This window comes from Poromitra crassiceps (assembly GCF_964638095.1).
Source record: "Poromitra crassiceps genome assembly, chromosome: 13".
In the NCBI taxonomy this organism is placed as follows: domain Eukaryota; kingdom Metazoa; phylum Chordata; class Actinopteri; order Beryciformes; family Melamphaidae; genus Poromitra; species Poromitra crassiceps.
In genome coordinates this window covers 15,614,188-15,632,562 of record NC_139644.1, presented here as the reverse complement: position 1 = coordinate 15,632,562, position 18,375 = coordinate 15,614,188, and the positions used below count along the sequence as shown (strand labels likewise).

General features: G+C 43.1%; 1 protein-coding gene across 1 annotated transcript; it reads left to right on the top strand.

Annotated features, from left to right (window-relative positions):
* Nucleotides 1-255: 255 nt before the first annotated feature.
* LOC310787673 (guanine nucleotide-binding protein G(o) subunit alpha-like) lies at nucleotides 256-18,306 on the top strand (the record flags this gene model as incomplete). Its single annotated transcript, XM_083649156.1, has 10 exons — nucleotides 256-294; nucleotides 947-1,082; nucleotides 1,183-1,274; nucleotides 2,325-2,417; nucleotides 5,195-5,355; nucleotides 9,453-9,581; nucleotides 14,273-14,402; nucleotides 15,385-15,456; nucleotides 17,184-17,271; nucleotides 18,110-18,306. The coding sequence occupies 10 exons, from the start codon at nucleotides 256-258 to the stop codon at nucleotides 18,304-18,306; spliced, it is 1,137 nt and encodes a 378-aa protein (XP_083505282.1).
* Between the last annotated feature and the right edge of the window lie 69 nt (nucleotides 18,307-18,375).

The window sequence follows — 18,375 nt, the reverse complement described above, 5'->3', positions numbered from 1 at the left end:
TTAGGTCGTTTTGACCCTTCTCTCCATCTTGAAGTAGCTTTTATTTTGAAAGATCGATCGGAAGTCTTGTTCTGGCCAGAGTGGTTCTGGCTGGCTTGACACTGCTACCTGGACGCTTGATTATTTGTTGTGCACAGATTGCACACATGCTCTTCATTAAGCAATTAGCTGCGTGAAAGTCGCTTCTTCTTTCTGTCCTCGCGTTTGACCGCGCGTCCAAAAAGACAGATTCTCCCCAGGCTTCACTACACAGACATGTTTTCTTGTCTCAATGTCCTGCCAGTGCCACTGCAGGTACTAGTATTCACTCTGTCTGAAGTTGTGCACTGTTTCAAAAGACAGGGGGACCCTATTTGCCTTTATTTTTGTCAGAGGTCTCTCTGTTGATCTTTACTGAGTTAGTGTGTTTGTTAGTTACAGGTTTCATGTGGAACAGCTTAATCAATCATACTTTTTGTTTAGTGTATACACAAAGCTGTCACAGTGTCTCATTTGGGAGAAATGTGTACTTTATTAGTTTATTTGGATGCACATTGTGTAGCTATGGCTACATAGGAAACACGCATAGGGGGGGATACAAGTGACTTATAACAATATGTGCTATATTGGACATATTCTAGCATAGCCTATAGAAAATGTGCCCCCAAATTGTATTTGTAAATATTTTGATTGGCCAAAATATATTTACTTGCAGATGGTCAACAATGCATAAAGTCAGTCCAAAATAGAACATAGAATGTGCAAATACATGTTTTCTCTAGTGGTTTTGTCCAATCATCTCTCTAAACATATTCCAAAGTGTGAAATGTATATTTTGCACCATGTGTATAATTAGCTTAGTGTTGTAGGCTACTGTAGCTCTGAAGCACAACTGCTTACAGGTTGCACGTTGCACACAGGAAGAAAGTGTACAGTATATCCTCTAAGCAGTTTTCCCTGGCTGTAGATCTGCATGGGGTTGTGCCTTCCCCAGGATATCACCGAGGAGGATAAAAAGGCTAAACTCCAGAGCTCCAAAATAGAACAAGACCTATGTGAGCATGCCAAGAGTGAGATGAACGTGGTTAAAATCCTCATGCTTGGTAAGTTAAATGTGCTTTATTAAAGATATGTATTTATTTAATATGAGTCACTGAATTACTGACATGTCAAGTGAAATGATTTCTCTGGCTCCTGGACCAGGACCTGCAGAGAGTGGGAAGAGCACCCTGATCAAGCAGATAAGGATCATCCACAGCCACGGCTTCTCCAAACAGGAGCTCATTAGTTTCAAGGTATTTTACTTTATACATCTAACACAGACGAGCCAGGAATGAAAGGAAAATAGGAAATATTATATTGTGAAGCCAGTGCGCAAGCTTGCAGATTTGTCTGCATGAGTGGATCTCAAGTGGGTCTGAAAACAATACACAGCTCGCCGCTAGGGAAAATGCAGGGATGACATTTTCCAACTTAGAGTACGCAAAGCATACAGCTGACTGAGTTGATTTGGGTTTGTTTTGGGAGTTGGGTTTTAGTGTCTAGTTCTATATTGCAGTGGTTCTCAAACTTCTTCACATCAAGGACCCCAAAACTGACACAAATTAGACTGCGGACCCCCATTTGATAAGATTTTGTCCCAGGGTCCCCCATCTCATAAACCTTTTTGCTTTGAGATGTTTCATTACAGAAAGTGTATGAAACCCATGACCAAAATAGTCATACATTCTGTCATTGTGTTACTTAGGGATAGAATTATAGTGAAAGTAACCCCCCCCCCTTTTTGCTGGAGACCCCCTGGAACCCCCTCAAGCCCCCCCCCCCCCTCCCCCCCCCCTTTGAGAACCACTGCCATAATCCAGGTATGAATGTGTGTGTGAATGTGAACAGGGCACTCCTGAAAAAGAGAGCGTTGCTCTCAGTGAGACTCCCCCTGTATAAATAAAGGTTAAAAAAAATATATATATATATATATATATAGTGACTTGTGCCTGAAGACAAAGACTAAAAGATTGTAGCACGGCTGTTCTAGAACCCTTGAATGTGGCATCTCTTCTAAACAGCTAGCTGTAGGTGCAGCATTTCAAGCTTTAGTCACTGGTAACATTTATAAGCCTGTTGCTGGCCTTAGTTTGTATCCCTCTTATCATTGACATTTATGTTGTCCACAAAATAAAAGTTATTGTAGGCTGGATGTGGTGGGATGTTTTTCCTCCTAAAAGTGAAAGGGGAAGCTACAGTCTACAACTACAGTCAGTTGTGCCAGCTATCTGAACCAAAACCAACTGTCAGCTTTACCAGCAGCACATCAATCAAGAGACAAAATGTTGCCTGTCCCTCCGCAGCCTGCAGTACTGGACAACCTCCTGACCTCCATGAAGTTTGTCCTGCGCGGCATGGGGATGCTGAGGATCAACCTCGCCAACAAGAAGAACAAGGTGAGCAGACTGTGGAGTTCAATGGAGAAATGTCTTCACATAAAGTTAGAGCCCCTTCATCAGTGTTTCATCTACCCTGCTGTACTGCTGCCTTTTTCTTTGTACTTTTAACTGTATCCCTCCTTTAGCACACTAGATGTCAGTCTTTATCTGGTTCTTAGATCTTCAAAATCCGGCAATCACTCCAAGGTAGCGATGTTCTGATTGACGGGCCAGCCAGTTCTGAAAGATATTCAGTTCAAGAGTGAGATTGTTGCCTGTTGCCAGGTAGATAATGTGAGCCACTTGTATCCCCCGGTAGCACAAATCTGTAATGTATTTGCATCATTTACTATCATTTTACTGTTGGAAAATGGCCTACACGACCAGTCAAAAAAGGTTTGCACACACCTGATTGAATGTACTACGTTCATTATCTGGAAAGTAGTAAAAATAAAGAAGAATGTTGTCTGTCCAAACTTTTGACTGGTTATACTTGTTTCAATCAATTAAACATGAACATTTGTTTCAGCAATCTGTGAAACATACTGTGTATTAACAAAAGGGTGTCAGACTTAAATTCAGTATTTGGTCCCTGTACAACCTCCCCTTCCCCCCCCCCCCCCCCACCCCTGGGTTGTGTTTGCTACTGAACCCAAAAAGCAGCACAGGGAGGAAATGGGACAAGCAGAAAGGAGGCTCTTGGAGCATGCATGGCTATAACTGACTGGTCTGCTGTTTACAAGGCTGGGCATATTAACTCCAGGGTGGAAACCTTCAGTAACTGTATTCAGATTGCCTTGAAGAATGTGTGGAGACGTGGGAGAAAAACAGCTCTGGATAAACCATGGATGACAGAGAAAATAAAGCACAACATCAAGAAAAGACAAAAGGCCTATAATAAATGGGGGGAAACAGAAAAATGGAGGGACAATCAGAAAGTCAGTCCAGCGACTCGTACAGAAGGCAAAGAGAAAGTACTACAAAAATGAAAAGCAGGATCTAAAGAAAAAGAACCCCATGGAATGGTTGGATTTGATAAATATATGAGCCTGGGACGAGCTAAACCATCAAACCAGAAAATACAAATTGAGGGAATGTGGCAGATACCGTAAACCGTTTCTTTGTAGAAGCATGGACCCAAACTCAGGCAAAACTGATGCAAAACATACTGGACAGAAGAACTGTGTCCCAGGTTGACAGCCTGGTTCCACAGCTACATCACAGGGAGGAGGCAACGGGTGCTTACAGCCTCTGGATTGATGTGACATCTGGAGTGCCACAAGGGGGCGTGGCTTCCCCGTACCTCTTGCCACTGGTGATGCTGTGTTTAAGGACAACACTGGATATGCAGATGACATCGGGTTGTCACCAGCGACTCCCCCTATCCATTATCATGACTGATGCATCAATGTGCCTGGAGGCACAGAGACTGGATTAATGGGCAGCAAAGAACAATATGCTGTTAAAAAATGGAAAGAAATGTGTAGAACTGCAGATATGTTTTGCATGGTACCCACCACCACAACCTCTGCCTCTGATAACTGGGGGGGGACAAGAGGTACCTGCATATTATGAAGAGGCAGTAAAGAAAGCCTCCAAGCGGCTACATTTCCTCACAGTCTGAGCCAGACATGGCCTACGTGCAGATGACCTAGTCATGGTCTACACACTACTCTGATAAGGCCATGTCTTGAATATGGTGCAGTGCTCATGGTGGGGTGCACAGAGAAACCAGCCTTTTTGGAGTGAGTTCAAACATGTGCCTGTGAAGTTATTAGAAGAAGAGCTGGCATGACCTCACAAGCACCTTCACTTTAAAATAGGAGAGAGGAGGCTGCTGTGAACTTGATAAGGGACCTGCAGAAACCACAACATCCCCTGCTGCCCCCAACGCGAGGCAGCTGTACTGCCAGGACATTAAGAAACCAAAACAACATGACTGGAAAAACTCAACTCTGCATACCGCAGTGAGGCTATTTAATCAAGCATCTTAAAATAGGTTGTCAACTCTTTCAATGATCAGTTGTCAAAAAAATAAGTCAAAGATCAAAGAAAGTATACACATCGCTCAATCAAAAAGCATTTTAAAATGTATACACTAGAGAACTATAGAAATTGGTTGCATTGAATCATTTTGCTTGAATATTTCAGTATCCAGACATCTATTTTGTATTTTATTTCTTGTACTATATTTCCAGAATATTTTGTTCTTTATTTCCAGAACTATATTTTCCGATAAACTACAAGTTTTTTTTTTTTGGAGAAATGACTGTACTTCTGATAAGATATACATAGTATTAATAAATAATTAAGTTGTATAAAATGGGTAGGATATCACAAGCAATAGCTTCTTCCTACTCCTTTTTTGAACATGTAGACACAGCTGTAATTTTATTTTTTCTACTTATCTCAGTATAACATGTGAAACCATGTTGAAAATGTTGATTGTTCTCATTTTCAAAAATAAATGTCATTCATTCATTCATTCAGTTGTGCAGGAAGTAACCTTTACAATCTGTTGTTGTTTTCTTTATCACTTGGAATAGCGTTTTCTAGGAGTCCTACTTTATCATGATATTTTAAAGTATAGTCTCAACTCTTTTATTCATAGTAACCTTGTAAGTAGATCTAAATGTGTATATGTGCATGTGTCTAGTTTTCATGCGTGGGCTACAAAAGCGTATTTTTTTTCTGTGGCTTTTTCGGTATACTCTACTACTTGCAAGCATGAATGAATAAAAAGTCAAGTCAAGCGTGTTCTAATGGTATGCTGTGTGTTGTTTTGCCCTGCTCAGGCCCACGCCCGCTCCATCCTGTCCTGTGGCCAGTGTGTAGGGGAGGACCAAGAGCTGCTACCGTTCCTGGGCCACGCGTTCTGTAGCCTGTGGGCCGACCAGGGCGTGCGGGCCGCAGCAGCCCGGGGCTACGACTTTCATCTGAACGACTCCGCACTCTAGTGAGTCAAGAATGACCTTACGTGACTGACCACAGACTTTGCCGAGGGAAGTCGCGCAGTAAAGAAGCACGTCATCTCATCTCGTCAATACAGTAAAGCAAAGCGCTGAGAGTACATAATGTCCAGGAAATGATTCCTCTTGACATTTGTGAAATGGGAGGCTTAATTGGAAACAAATTTAAAAAAAGCGCTTGTTTGCGGAAATCCGGGGGAGACGGGGGGCATTGGGGGGTCAGATGAAACAGACATGACGAATGTGTTTGTTTTATTGCCTGGTGAGACTGCATCTGCACACAGGCGAAGCTGTGAGTCACGTCACACGCATTTAGTTCATATGCGGAGTTTGACATTTGCGCTGGGGGGGGGGGGGGCAACATTTTAACTGACGTCAGTACACAGTCTTAGCTATTACGTGGTGTGTTGTCACTAAATACACAAAAAAGAGGGAACTTGACTGTCACATGACTGATCAAACACGTGGTTGTAAAGTTTCGTGAGGCTGCGATTATCCTCGAGGTCACAATACTGTAGGTTATCTTATTTAGTGAGGTCAAGGTTTGAAAAATGGTCTCACTACAAGGAAATGGCTATATATAAATACTATAGACCCTTTTACATATTTCTCAACTAACCCTGTGACGTCCACCGTAAAAGGGTCTATGGGGACTAACATCATCACACATTAATTCAATTTGGCCTTATTGAATCCACAAGAGTCTCAGCTTTCCAGATATACCCAATTATTTATGTATTCCAAGACTGTTTAGAGACCCCAGTATGCATAAATGTTCAAATAGAATAGTCGAACATAACAATGGTTTGCCCATATCATGACAGAGCACATTTGACCCCTCCCCCTGCGTCCCAACAGCCTGGTATGAGACAGGATCCCACCCCCATAGCTGTCCTTCAGAAGTGATGCAATGATGCCCTTTCAACAAAAAGGTATCATAAAAAGCCTTGTGTCTAAAGTGTCATGAAATGCTCATTCAGTGCTTTGTATAGTTCACTGAGTGTTGCGTCATCAGCTGAAGTGTGTGGTTTGAGCTGAAGTGTGTAATACAGTTTACTAAATTAGTGTTTTGTTGCACTCAGTGAAATGCTTTAAAGCAACAACAAAAAAACACACACCATAAAAAACTCAGAATCTGTGGATAACTGGCCAAACATAGATGCCATGATATTGAGATATTTCCAGTGCAGTTACAATGGAGTTTGGTGGCAGAAAATGTTTACGCTGCGACCAGCATTCTAATTCAGTTGGTCCCCAAAATGTGAGAAACCCTTGCTGCACGTGTGCCATAGTGGGACACAGCTGAGTAACCTGAGTCAATAGACCCTTCTCACAGGGGCCATTTTGTGTCGAAAAGGCAGAATAAACACAGGCGCAAGCAAAACACTAATGAGGGTTTCCAACTTCCAAGATTGGAATTTGGAAACAATCGTTTTCTCAGATTTTTCTCCCCAATTATACTTGGCCAATTCCCCCTGCTGTCCCGGTCGTTGCTCCACTCCCTCTGCCAATCTGGGGAGAGTTGTAGACTAGCACATGCTTCCTCTCACACATGTGCACAGTCGCCAGCCGGTTCTTTACACCTGACAGCGAGGAGTTTCACCGGCAGGACGTAACCCGTGGGAGGATCACGCTTTTCCCCCCGAACAGGTGCCCCCGACCAACCAGAGGAGGCTCTAGTACAGCGACCAGGACTCATACCCCACCGGCTTCCCACCCGCAGACACGGCCAATTGTGTTTGTAGGAACGTCTGACCAAGCTGGACGTACCGCTGCCGGGAATTGAACCTGGGTCCCCGCGGTGGGAGGTGATTACCCAGATGCCCCTGCAATCTGTTATTTCTCTCTCCAACAACACGCATTCAGGCGGGGGGAAGTGGGTAGAACAAAAAGCTTCATTACAACAAAGTAACTCCCGGAAGGCATTGAACATCGCAGATTGATGATATATAACACTGAACTTTTCTTATCACTTTTTTTTTTAAAGCTATGGAAAAGCTTGAAATTAAAGTTGTTATCTCTGAGGCGACAGGGTGAGTTCTGCCATGTTAAATCCTGCCACTCCAGCTTGCCAAGCTAAGAAGGATGAGGACATGACAGTTTCATTATTGGAACTCAATAAAAGGCTCTGGTTGGGAGATGATGTGACACCACACAGGCTCTCTCCCTCTCTCTCTCTCTCTCTGTGTCTCTCTCTCTCTCTCTCTCTCTCTCTGTGTCTCTCTCTCTGTGTCTCTCTCTCTCTCTCTCTCTCTCTCTCTCTCTCTCTCTCTCTATCTCTCTCTCTCTCTCTCTCTCTCTCTCTCTGTCTGTGTCTCTCTCTCTCTCTCTATCTCTCTCTGTCTCTCTCTCTCTCCATGTTCCCACTCTGCTAGATCCACATTGATCTCTTCCTGCTGAAATATTGGGTGAGACTGCGCCGTGACTCGTGACTCACTTTCGACTTCCCCAGGACTTTGAGGACAGGAGGCACTTCAGTGATTATCAGCTTCCACCTGAACTGAACTGCTAATGTCACTGAAACATTTACGTTGCCAGAAAATTAAATATCGACACGCAGCCTGTCGCTTCAGTCAAAACTAGCTTTAGCAGCTGCAGTTCACTGCTCTTAAAGAAATCAAAATCTTTCCCATACGCCCAGGCAGCACTGTTTCTGGATGGCATTGGACCCCCGACGCCTTGGCGTGTTGGAGGTTCCCTCTCTGCAGCTCATATGCAGCAGAGGCACAGGTTCTTCACAGACAGAAGAGTTGGACATGCAACCCTGGAGCATGACGGGATGCTATTGAACCAGACTGGAGTGTTGCCTGTCTCCTCCTGGGTGAGGTGGAGGGAAGGAGGGGTGATGTTGGCTGCACACCCTGCAGCTATCTGTTTACAGTGCTGTGGCTTCATATCCACTGCCAGCTGCCCTCTGTTGCTCTGGTGGAGAGCTAAGTAAGAGATATTGTACATCTGAGTCCACCTGAAGGGTTTATTTTCCAATAATGACCGGCTCACTGTCCATTATCCCACTTGTTACACGGCTACTTCCAAGAAATCAATTATTTGACACAAAATATAACAACCACAACGATTTTATTGATTTGAAAATGATTTCATTGCTTCCGGCAAAATCATTGTCTTTCCTTTTCTTTTTAGATTTTCTTTTTTTAATTTTTTTGCATTTTCACATTTATTGAATAGGACAGTGTGCTGACAGGAAGGCAGGGAAGAGGGGAGGCCATGCAGCAAAGGGCCATGGGTTGAATAATTTGAACCCAGGTCGGCTGCGTGAAGGACTAAGCCTTACTGGTATGAGCTCTACCTGGTGAGCCACCGGCACACCCTGTCCCTTTCCTTTTTGCTGGGGCTTTACAACTGCAACAATGAAAACTAACGTTACATTTGCTAACCAGCTTTAGCTTGGACATGCTGCAGTGTTAACACACCAGCCGGGTAGAAACAACAACATACATGGATTTGTCTGAGATGTTTCTAACGGAAAGACAATAGTATCCAAGAGAGAGGTGTTTGGTACCTTGCCATTTTAACTGGACTTCTTGGTGCGGATTGATATGACTGACTTGGCTTGATGTGGATGTAAACTGTCTGATATACCTAGCAGTGGTCTGACCACTGAATGCTGTGATTGACCAATCAGAATTGAGTATTCAGCAAGGCCCTGTAATAATTGTTGTTAATGAACAAAGTAAATTTCAGTGAGATCCAGGTCATTGTCACCTTCCACACTGACAATGGAGGTTTGCTTCGTAATTGCTGTGCAAAGGACGTCTGGTTTTATTAACATATCGGTTTTTTCTGGCAGTCAGTGGGAGATTAGTACTAGTTAACACCCAGATAGCTGATGTTGATTTAGATTTTCCCAGTTTATGGTGTAATTAGATATTTTGGAGAAAATGTTTAGCATTCGAGTATTTGACATTCAATGTGACGTTAGCTCTGCCTCCTGCGTATCTGACCGAGACAGAAACCAGATGTGTCTTCACTGTGGTGTTCAGGATTTATTTAGTTTGAGATTTCTGTTGTCTCATCAGTTGATGATGCTTCTTTGCTCCCTGTCCCACTTCCTGTTCCTTGCCAGTTTCTTTGAGAACATGAGTCGGATCATCGCTCCCAACTACATCCCCACGGAGACGGACTTCCTGCGGGTGAGAGTGAGGACCTATGGAATCATCGAGACACAGTTTCAAGTTGATGGAGTGGTCTATCGGTAAGACGCATAACACTCGCAGTGCAATGGCTAAAGTGGTTTAAACATGATTCTGGCAGTGTTTCTCTGGCATCACCAAAATGCTTTATATTTAATTCATAAAAGTTAGCATTGTAAAACTTTTGATTCACACTGAACGTACATTAACGAACGTGAAATGTACTGTACATTATTTACAAATGAGAATACCTGAAAACTTGGGAAAAAATTGAAATGTGCATACTTCATAAGTATTACAGGTATTACAATGAACTCTTTAAAACAGTTTCATACCTATAATTCATACTGCGCTCGTTCGATTTCTATGGTGGAGACTGGAGACGATGCGCCATGGGCTCATGTCAACGTCATCCACATCAGTGGGACATCACTTGACAATTGTGGGGCATGACATCATCAGTGGTTATGACATCATCCTTAATTAGTGTTTTCCAGTTGACAAATGGACATAAAATAAGATAAGAATAGGGGTGAAAGTGGTTTTAATTTCTTACAGGAACTATACTACCCCAACCTTCATCGCTTCATATTGTTCTCCTACCGCCCCCAGCTTAATTTATCCCTGAACAAACGCATTAAAAAATGTAATGTAACCTGTATGTAGAACTTAGAAACACTTGACAATATAGTAAATTATTTACAACACACTTGAAAACAAATGGAACAATTAAATTATTTCTCACCTGTGTGAACTATCATGTGTCTCTTCACGTTTTTGCTCATAACAAAAACATTTACCACAGACTGAACAATTAAATTGTTTCTCTCCTGTGTGGACTATCATGTGTGACTTAATCTCTCCTTTTGACCAAAACATTGACCACAGACTGAACAATTAAATTGTTTCTCTCCTGTGTGGACTATCATGTGTGACTTCATCTCTCCTTTTGACCAAAACATTTACCACGGCACAGACTGAACAATTCAATTGTTTCTCTCCTGATCATCACCTTGAAAACTTCGCTGTATGAAGCAGCATGATGACTTTTGTGCCTCGGAGGGAGGCTCCAAAACCAATTGGTCTATGCATAAAAGCTCTCGCTCGCTCGCTCGCTCTCTGTCGTTGATGCATAAAAGTCAACCGCAAATGAACCAAATCAAACAATTAAGCTGACAGCTGTTGTGCTGCACAACAGAAGATGCATTAAAAATGTTTAAATCTAAATGGTCACTACCTCCATAATTACAAGGATAATCAACGTTCCTGGGAACTAAATAGGCTATGTGAAATGACTTACATGGTTTCAACACAGAAACAACGGTAATGCTTCCCACTGCACACACACAATCAATTAACTGCGCTCTAGCCTCTTGGTGCGCCAGAGTCCGTGCAAGCATGAACATGCGGGAACTGGACAGGCTTTTGTACAATTGAGAAGCAATTTAATAAGAAATTAGTCAACTAAATGTTGTTGATATAATGCCAGTAGATGTGTTTTCTGGTTGGAAATGTGATTCTGCTGGCTTGTAGGCTTGTAGGCTATGTGGGTTTTGGCAGGCAGCTGCTGTGTCACTCTCTCTTAACAGTGCTGCGTTCAGGGTCTGAATCTCTTAACGGTGCTACAGTACACAACGCCTCGTTCCGCTGCGCTTTCACCAGTGGATAAGAAAGAATAAGTTAAGATGTCATGTATTTTGGTAATTTTGTGTACCAAATTTCAATACATTTAAATGATTCAAAGATATAAATAATTTACGCTTATAGCGCACACCCATATGTGGATATGATAATAACATCCATGCTCAGCTCAACATATGTACTAAGACATTTTTTCCATTGACCGTTCTGATGATTGGTGAAATTGGTGGAGTTATAATAAATACAGGGTGTATAGCATTTACTCCCGTACCATAACAATCTTTGTTTTTTCTCCTGCTCAAATTTTGAGATGTATTAAAACGAGCGCAAATTTGCAATAGCTGCGCCCAGATGTGCGATGTCAGTCAGAGTGTGATGCCATCCACTCCATTGTGATATCATTGACATTTAAATTGAAACACACACACACACACACACACCGGTGCGGCTCTCGTGACCCCGCCTCCCTACTGACTCACCAAGGGAACCACAGCTGACCTCTCTCATAGCTGAAGGGGGCAGCATCCTAAGATACCATGCACACAAATGGAATATTGATGGCTTCACTCTGCCTGTTTATTCCAGGAAAGATCCCTATGTCCTTTTGAACAGTGAGCAACTAGCCATGACACTCCTACTGTACCACCTGAACCCTGTGTTCCATATGATGATGGTACAGTATACCATGGCATTCAGTCACAGTCCTCATCTCAGAAATGTGATTCTCACACACACACACACACACACACACACACACACACACACATACACACACACACACACACACACACACACACACACACACACATACACACACACACACATACACACACACACACACACACACAGACTTGCGTAACGCTGCATATAGCTTCTTCAACTTATTTACAATGGCACTTTGTGAAATGTAAAAAAAAAATACACAGCTTGGAGACACTATTTGAGATGAAGTTTTTTTGTTTGTAGTGTATTGTAAGAAACTGGCACTGTATGTATAGTATGTATTTTAAGCAAACAAAGTATAATTTGCAGCTAATCATTTTTGGTTAGACAATATTCTGGGTCCAGTCATTTTTCTCTGTTATCTCTTATTGCAGTCTAAAGAAAATAATTTGTTGTGATTTGGGGCTCTTTTGTACCTGATTTCGAGGTTTAATGCGTTTAGAATAGTGACATAATTTTATGTTTCATATCTAAACGTCATAATAAATCTATAGCCTGTCTGTGGCCCCTTTTAATTTAGTTGGGTGCCTAATGGTATGTGCCGGAGCTCGGCTCCGGCTCAATTTAACTCCTGGTAATATCTGCAAACCGAAGAGTCTTTCAGAGTCATGATGAGTGATTATTTATACTGCTGACATCAAATGTCACGTACTGCTGTCATCAAATGTCACGGTTCAGGCTTGGTGCGCTCCAGCTTGTTCAATGTGACTCTCGACTCCCAGACGATAAACGTTTTGATTGCCTCTGACATGAGTAGTGCAATCATCATGCACCTGCAGACTGTCTGCCCCAAATGGGAACTTATTACCTGTGTCACCAAGACACCCACCGCTTCACTTAGTGCATGGTTTTGTGTGTGTGTGTATGTATATATATATATATATATACACACACACACACACACACACACACACACACACACACACACACACACACATTGAATGGCCCAAAAAAAAAAAACCTTTTAAAATAGCTTTTAATGTGTCCGTATTCCTCTTTATTAGAGAGCATGAATAAGACAATTTTGTTATTTGAACTGAAAGGCTATTGGATCTAGATTGCAGTGTGACTTTCAAGCTAGTTTTGGGGGAATATATTTGGGTAGTAGACACAATGCAGACTGTTTTGACATTGATTTTAACAACTCAATACATCACATTATTCTCTATAATAATGAATAAAATCCCTGTGCCCAATCCCTGGAGAGTGCAGTATGCCTGAGCTACTGTATGTGTTCCAGTGGAGGATTATAGCTGGGTGTGGTGTGACTTGCAGCTTGACACACAGCCGATCCTTCAGGCGTGCACAGTGACTTAATGTTACCATTCTCCTGGCTCTTGTAATAACCATGAAGTGCTCATTATATAGATGTTCATGCACTCACTTGTCTGCATGGGGTGTATTCGGTACCTCATTGTTTAGGATGAAGTGTGAGTGAGCCTTGTCAGAGTCAGTGGGCTATCAACGCGAGTCACCCCATCTTTGAGTCACTTCCTGTATTTGTGTCACGTGGGTTTTGCCCATAGAGACGGCTGGCGCGCGAGTGGGGTAAAACCGCTCATATAGCTCAATGGGCTGACTCACCAAAGGAAGGTGCTGCGGCTCTGAACTACAGGTTTGGGGATTCTAGAGCAGAACACAAGACGTCTGCTCAGATGTGCGTTTACTGCGGTGGTTAAATCTCCGATCGTGTCTGCCTGGGCTGAGCTAGCAGCTAAATTCCAACTTTGCTGAATGGAGAGAACGGGGGATTTACCCCACCCTGACCACGGCCCCAGCCAGGCTGAGCCAGCTAACCCAGCGTCTATGACGAGACATCGCCTCAACCTATGGTTTTCCACAGCCACGCCCACTTAGGAGACTTTCGGCAGGTCCTGAGTCAATGGGAGGAGTAAACATGATGTCAGATTATGACAGATTCTTTCGCCCCCATAGCCATCAAAGTAAATATTCTGCCCATTTTCCAAAGCCACATATCTTCTGAACATTCTTACACTAAAATGGCATTTTTCAGACAGACCGCTCAGGATAAAAAAATGTAATCATTCAAGACCTATCTGAGAAATACACTTGCGAGATTTTAAACTCATGTTAGCAGGGAGCGATTAGCTAAAGCTACATGTGAAGTTCGGTGATGTAGTAGCTAAATCTGTGGTTGGAAAAGTATTTGTTTTAATCAAAGCAGCTTTGTATTTGTGTGGAGTTTAGGAACTCACGATCTCTTGTTCAAGTTAGCTTGCTAGGTCAGCACTAACCCCGCGTCACCTGGCTCTCTCGTGACTATTTAGGAGAGCTGCTTAGTACCATTTCTTACAATTGGCGAAGCCTGCAGTGCCATATCTCTACTCAACTCTACTTAACAGCCTCTGGCCTTGTTGCCTGTTGACAGGATGTATGATGTCGGAGGCCAGCGGAGCCTGACCAGGAAGTGGCTGAGCTGCTTCGACGGCGTTCAGGCTGTGCTGTTTATTGTGGCGCTCAGCAACTACGACTCATCTCTGATGGATGACTCCTCAGCGGTACGTGGAAATGCAACACGAGGCTATTTCCCCCCCCTTTTAAGACGTGTAGATGTGTAGAGAAGTAGACTGTAATCCAATAAATCACTAAGTGTAACGCTGCTAGAAGTTTTGGTTTGACTAGGGCATCCGGGTAGCGGTAGATTCCCTTCCTACCAACACAAGGGTCGCAGGTTCGAGCTCCGGCCTGGTCAGGCGTCCATAGAGGCATAATTGGCCATGTCTGCAGGTGGGAAGCCGGATTAGGGTATGTCCTGGCCACTGCACTAATGCCGCCTCTGGTCAGTCGGGGCACCTGTTTAGGGGGAGGGGAACTGGGGGGGGGGGTAGTGTGATCCTCCCATGCGATACGTCCTGCTGGTGAAACCCTCGCTGTCGGGTGAAAGGAAACCGCTGGCGACTGCACATGTATCAGAGGAAGCATGTGCTTGCTTAGCCTGGTAAACCATACTGATCATGTGAACTCACGTTTTGTTTCGTTCTGCCGATCAGTCTGGCCTCCAGCCCGTCGACAGGCACTTTAAAAAAATACCTGGCAGATGATTGGATGAACGATCTGTCAATCATGTCTATTACGCGTTTGCTCTCACTGCCGTCACACCAAAGCCCGCCCATAGCCTGATTGGTACGAACCACTGGTCGCTCGGATTCAAATCAATAAATTGGTGCATGGCAAGATAGATTTGTCGTATGATTGTAATCTCATGATCTCGCTCGAATCAAGGTTAGCAGCTAGTCTCTTCCCAGCTCATCAGAGGGGGTGAAGCAATGATCGGGACAGCAGCGGGAATTGGCCAATTGGTACAATTGGGGAGAAAATGGGGGGAAAACACAGGGAAAAACTTGATTTAAAAAAAATACTTTTTCGTATGACTCGGCTGAGTAGACCGCTTCTGAAATGTGTTGCAATGCTCTCATCTCTGCATAGCTGGTTCATTCTGATCCCTCCTCTCCTTTCTTTTCCCACTTTTTTCCATTTTAGAACCAGCTGGGAGAAAGCCTTGACCTCTTCACATCCATCTGCACCAACACGTTTTTTAAAAGCTCCTCGTTGGTAAGTTTTAATTTGCACTCGTTTTGCAGCTCTCACTTTAAAGCGCATGCGGTCTTTAGTCGCAAATGGGTTCCTCTCTCAAAGATGAATGCAAATGTTGGGCTAACGGGGCATACAGTACGTAGACTACAATCACACGTCAAATTGGAGTTTTATTTGATCTGGCATTTGCTAGTGTGTTGCGCACAGCCTTGATCATGTCTGTATGGAGACCAGGTAAATGTGTAGGGGTGAGTGGAGGGCTGAGTGCCCTTTGCTAATCACTCTTGCCAACCAGACGGGGCACTGCTGAGCCATAATTGCCTCTGACAGGGATAATTAGCATTGGAGCTATAACAGAGGTGTCGGCAGGTAATTTCTGTTGGCTGTGTTGGCTGGAGAGGTTCTGTTTAAAACCCTGTTTAATGAGTTTGTTTGATGTCTTTCATGCTGTTAAATTGTGGATGTGTTTATATGAGCACGTACTGTATGAGTCACTTGTTGTCACTGGCATTTCTGTTGTAACTCACCGCGTTTGGAGGGGGTTTTCTTCCAGTCATCTTTCCTTTTCCATCTTTTTTTAAATGTTGATTGCATTTTAATGCTTTGCAGCCAATTAGTGATCTGTCTATTACCGGTGTGATGAGAATGCTATAGAGGTGGAGGAAAATGGAGGAAATCATCCATGTTAATGTGAGATGCTATCTATATAGGGGATAGATGTATCAGCACATGTAGTGTACTGAGCCTTTAAACAAAATTTATCTTTTTGTTTCAATTTAATTTCACTTACAGGGTGTTTTTTTCTGACTTCAACAAAGAAAAAGAAAAACGTATCAAAATATTGTGTATTTAAAATTCTCATGCGGAGGCCACCTTTCACTGCTTTAGTGCCAGTTCCTGTCTACTAGTCTGTGTTTTAACACAGTGGTTCTCAAACTTTTTCCACTTCAAGGACCCCTAAACTGACACAAATTAGACAACGGACCCCCATTTGATGTCCCAGGGTCCCTCAAGACTTTTGTTTTTAAGATGTTTTATTACAGAAAGTGTATGAAGCCCATGACGAAAATTGTCGTATGTTCTGTCATTTTTGTGACTATGGATGGAATTATAGTGAAAATAAATGATTACCCTTTTTGCTGGGGACCTCCCTGGAACATCCTCAAGGACCTCTAGGGGGTCCCCAGACCCCACTTTGAGAACCACTGTTTTAATAGACTGAGCCATTAAACAGTCTGATACACATGCAATGAGACCAGTGGTGTTTTGGACCTGGATTTGTGCAGGTGTCTGATAGTAGATTATAGCTGATGGCTCTCTGCAGATCTTGCTGTATATTGTCCAGTGTGAGAAAACAGATGCTGAGCAAACACTGCCCATTATAGAGGCCAGTGGGTTTATAATCGGCTACCTGTCTGGAGATGTACATTTTGTCCATTGAGTTGATGCTATCATTGAATTTATATCATTTAATATTGTAATATCTGTTCAATTGCGGGTAGTACGAACCTGAATATTTCCACTATTTCAGCTCACAACTTTACAGAAACTTAAAATCTCATTTTGCTGTGCAAAAAGCTGTTAGTCTAAATATTAAGTCAAAAATAATTCAGTTTTGTGTGCGTCTACAGATATTTTAAGTCTTGCAGACTGCCCGAGATTGATGTGATTGAATGTTGACTGATTTGAATGTTGTCACGGTCTTGTTTTAGTCCATAACTCTTGACGGCATCTCTCTTCTAAAGATTCTGTTCATGAACAAAACCGACCTTTTCCGGGAGAAGATCCTACACTCTGGAAGACACCTAAGGTTTTACCTTCGTAGCTATACAGGTATGCTAGCATGACGGTGTGTACGCCCGGACTACCAGTCAGCAGTTTTGGACACCACATTTTTCTTTACATTATTATTATTATTAGTAGTAGTAGTAGTAGTAGTATTGTTATTGTTAGTAATAGTAGCAGTAGTCGTTTTTATTTATTTATTTATTTATTTATTTATTTATTTATTTATTTATTTATTTATTTATTTATTGGGAGGGGGGCATTTTCACCTGTATTTGACAGGACAGTAGGTAGACAGGGAACATAGGGAGAGAGAGAAGGGATGACATGTGGCAAAGGGCAAAAGGTCGGGTTCAAACCCGGGCCGGCCACGGGAAGGTCTAAGCCTTTATGGTACAGTATGTGCTCTACCAGGTGAGCCACTGGAGCGCCCACAAGGAATACTGTTTGCATCCATTCCCCTTTCTTGTGTTAATAGACTGGGGTCACTGCATCTCCTCAGTGATCTCTGAGGAATCAGAATTCCCTCGGGCCAGAGATTGTCACAGCATTCATACGCAGTCCTTCTCTGCGTTACGTCTGTACAGTAATAATACACTCTGGCCACATCACGCTCATGCATATTTCAGGCTCTTTCACAGCATCGGGGAAGCAGGCTCACAACATCAGGGTGGAGGAGAACTTACATCTTCTCAGTGGAAGCCAAAGATGTTGTTTTATTAATATTGCATCATGAACTTTGTTTATTACGTTGAATCAGTGTAGTTAGGACTGCACGCCTATGGTGAAAATGTTATGAGTATAGCGCTCACTTGGAGAGTCTTTATCACTGAATTTGTTGGATGCATCCGCAAGTGTAATTGCTTCCTCATTCATCACTGTACAGGAGCAGATGGTGATGTGGATGCTGCCGCCCGCCACATCGCGGCCATGTTTGTGGCGTGCAACGTCAGGCCCGACGAGCCTGGCCCTGTGTACCCCCACTTCACCACCGCCACGGACACCGACAACGTACAGCTGGTCTTCCAGGGAGTCATGGATCAGATTGTCAAGGAGAACTTGGCTGCCATCCCACTGCTGTGAAGACAAAGATGCTCTGAAGACCCTTTTAGCTTGTGTAGATAATAGTGTTTCTACTCAGATTTAATTAAA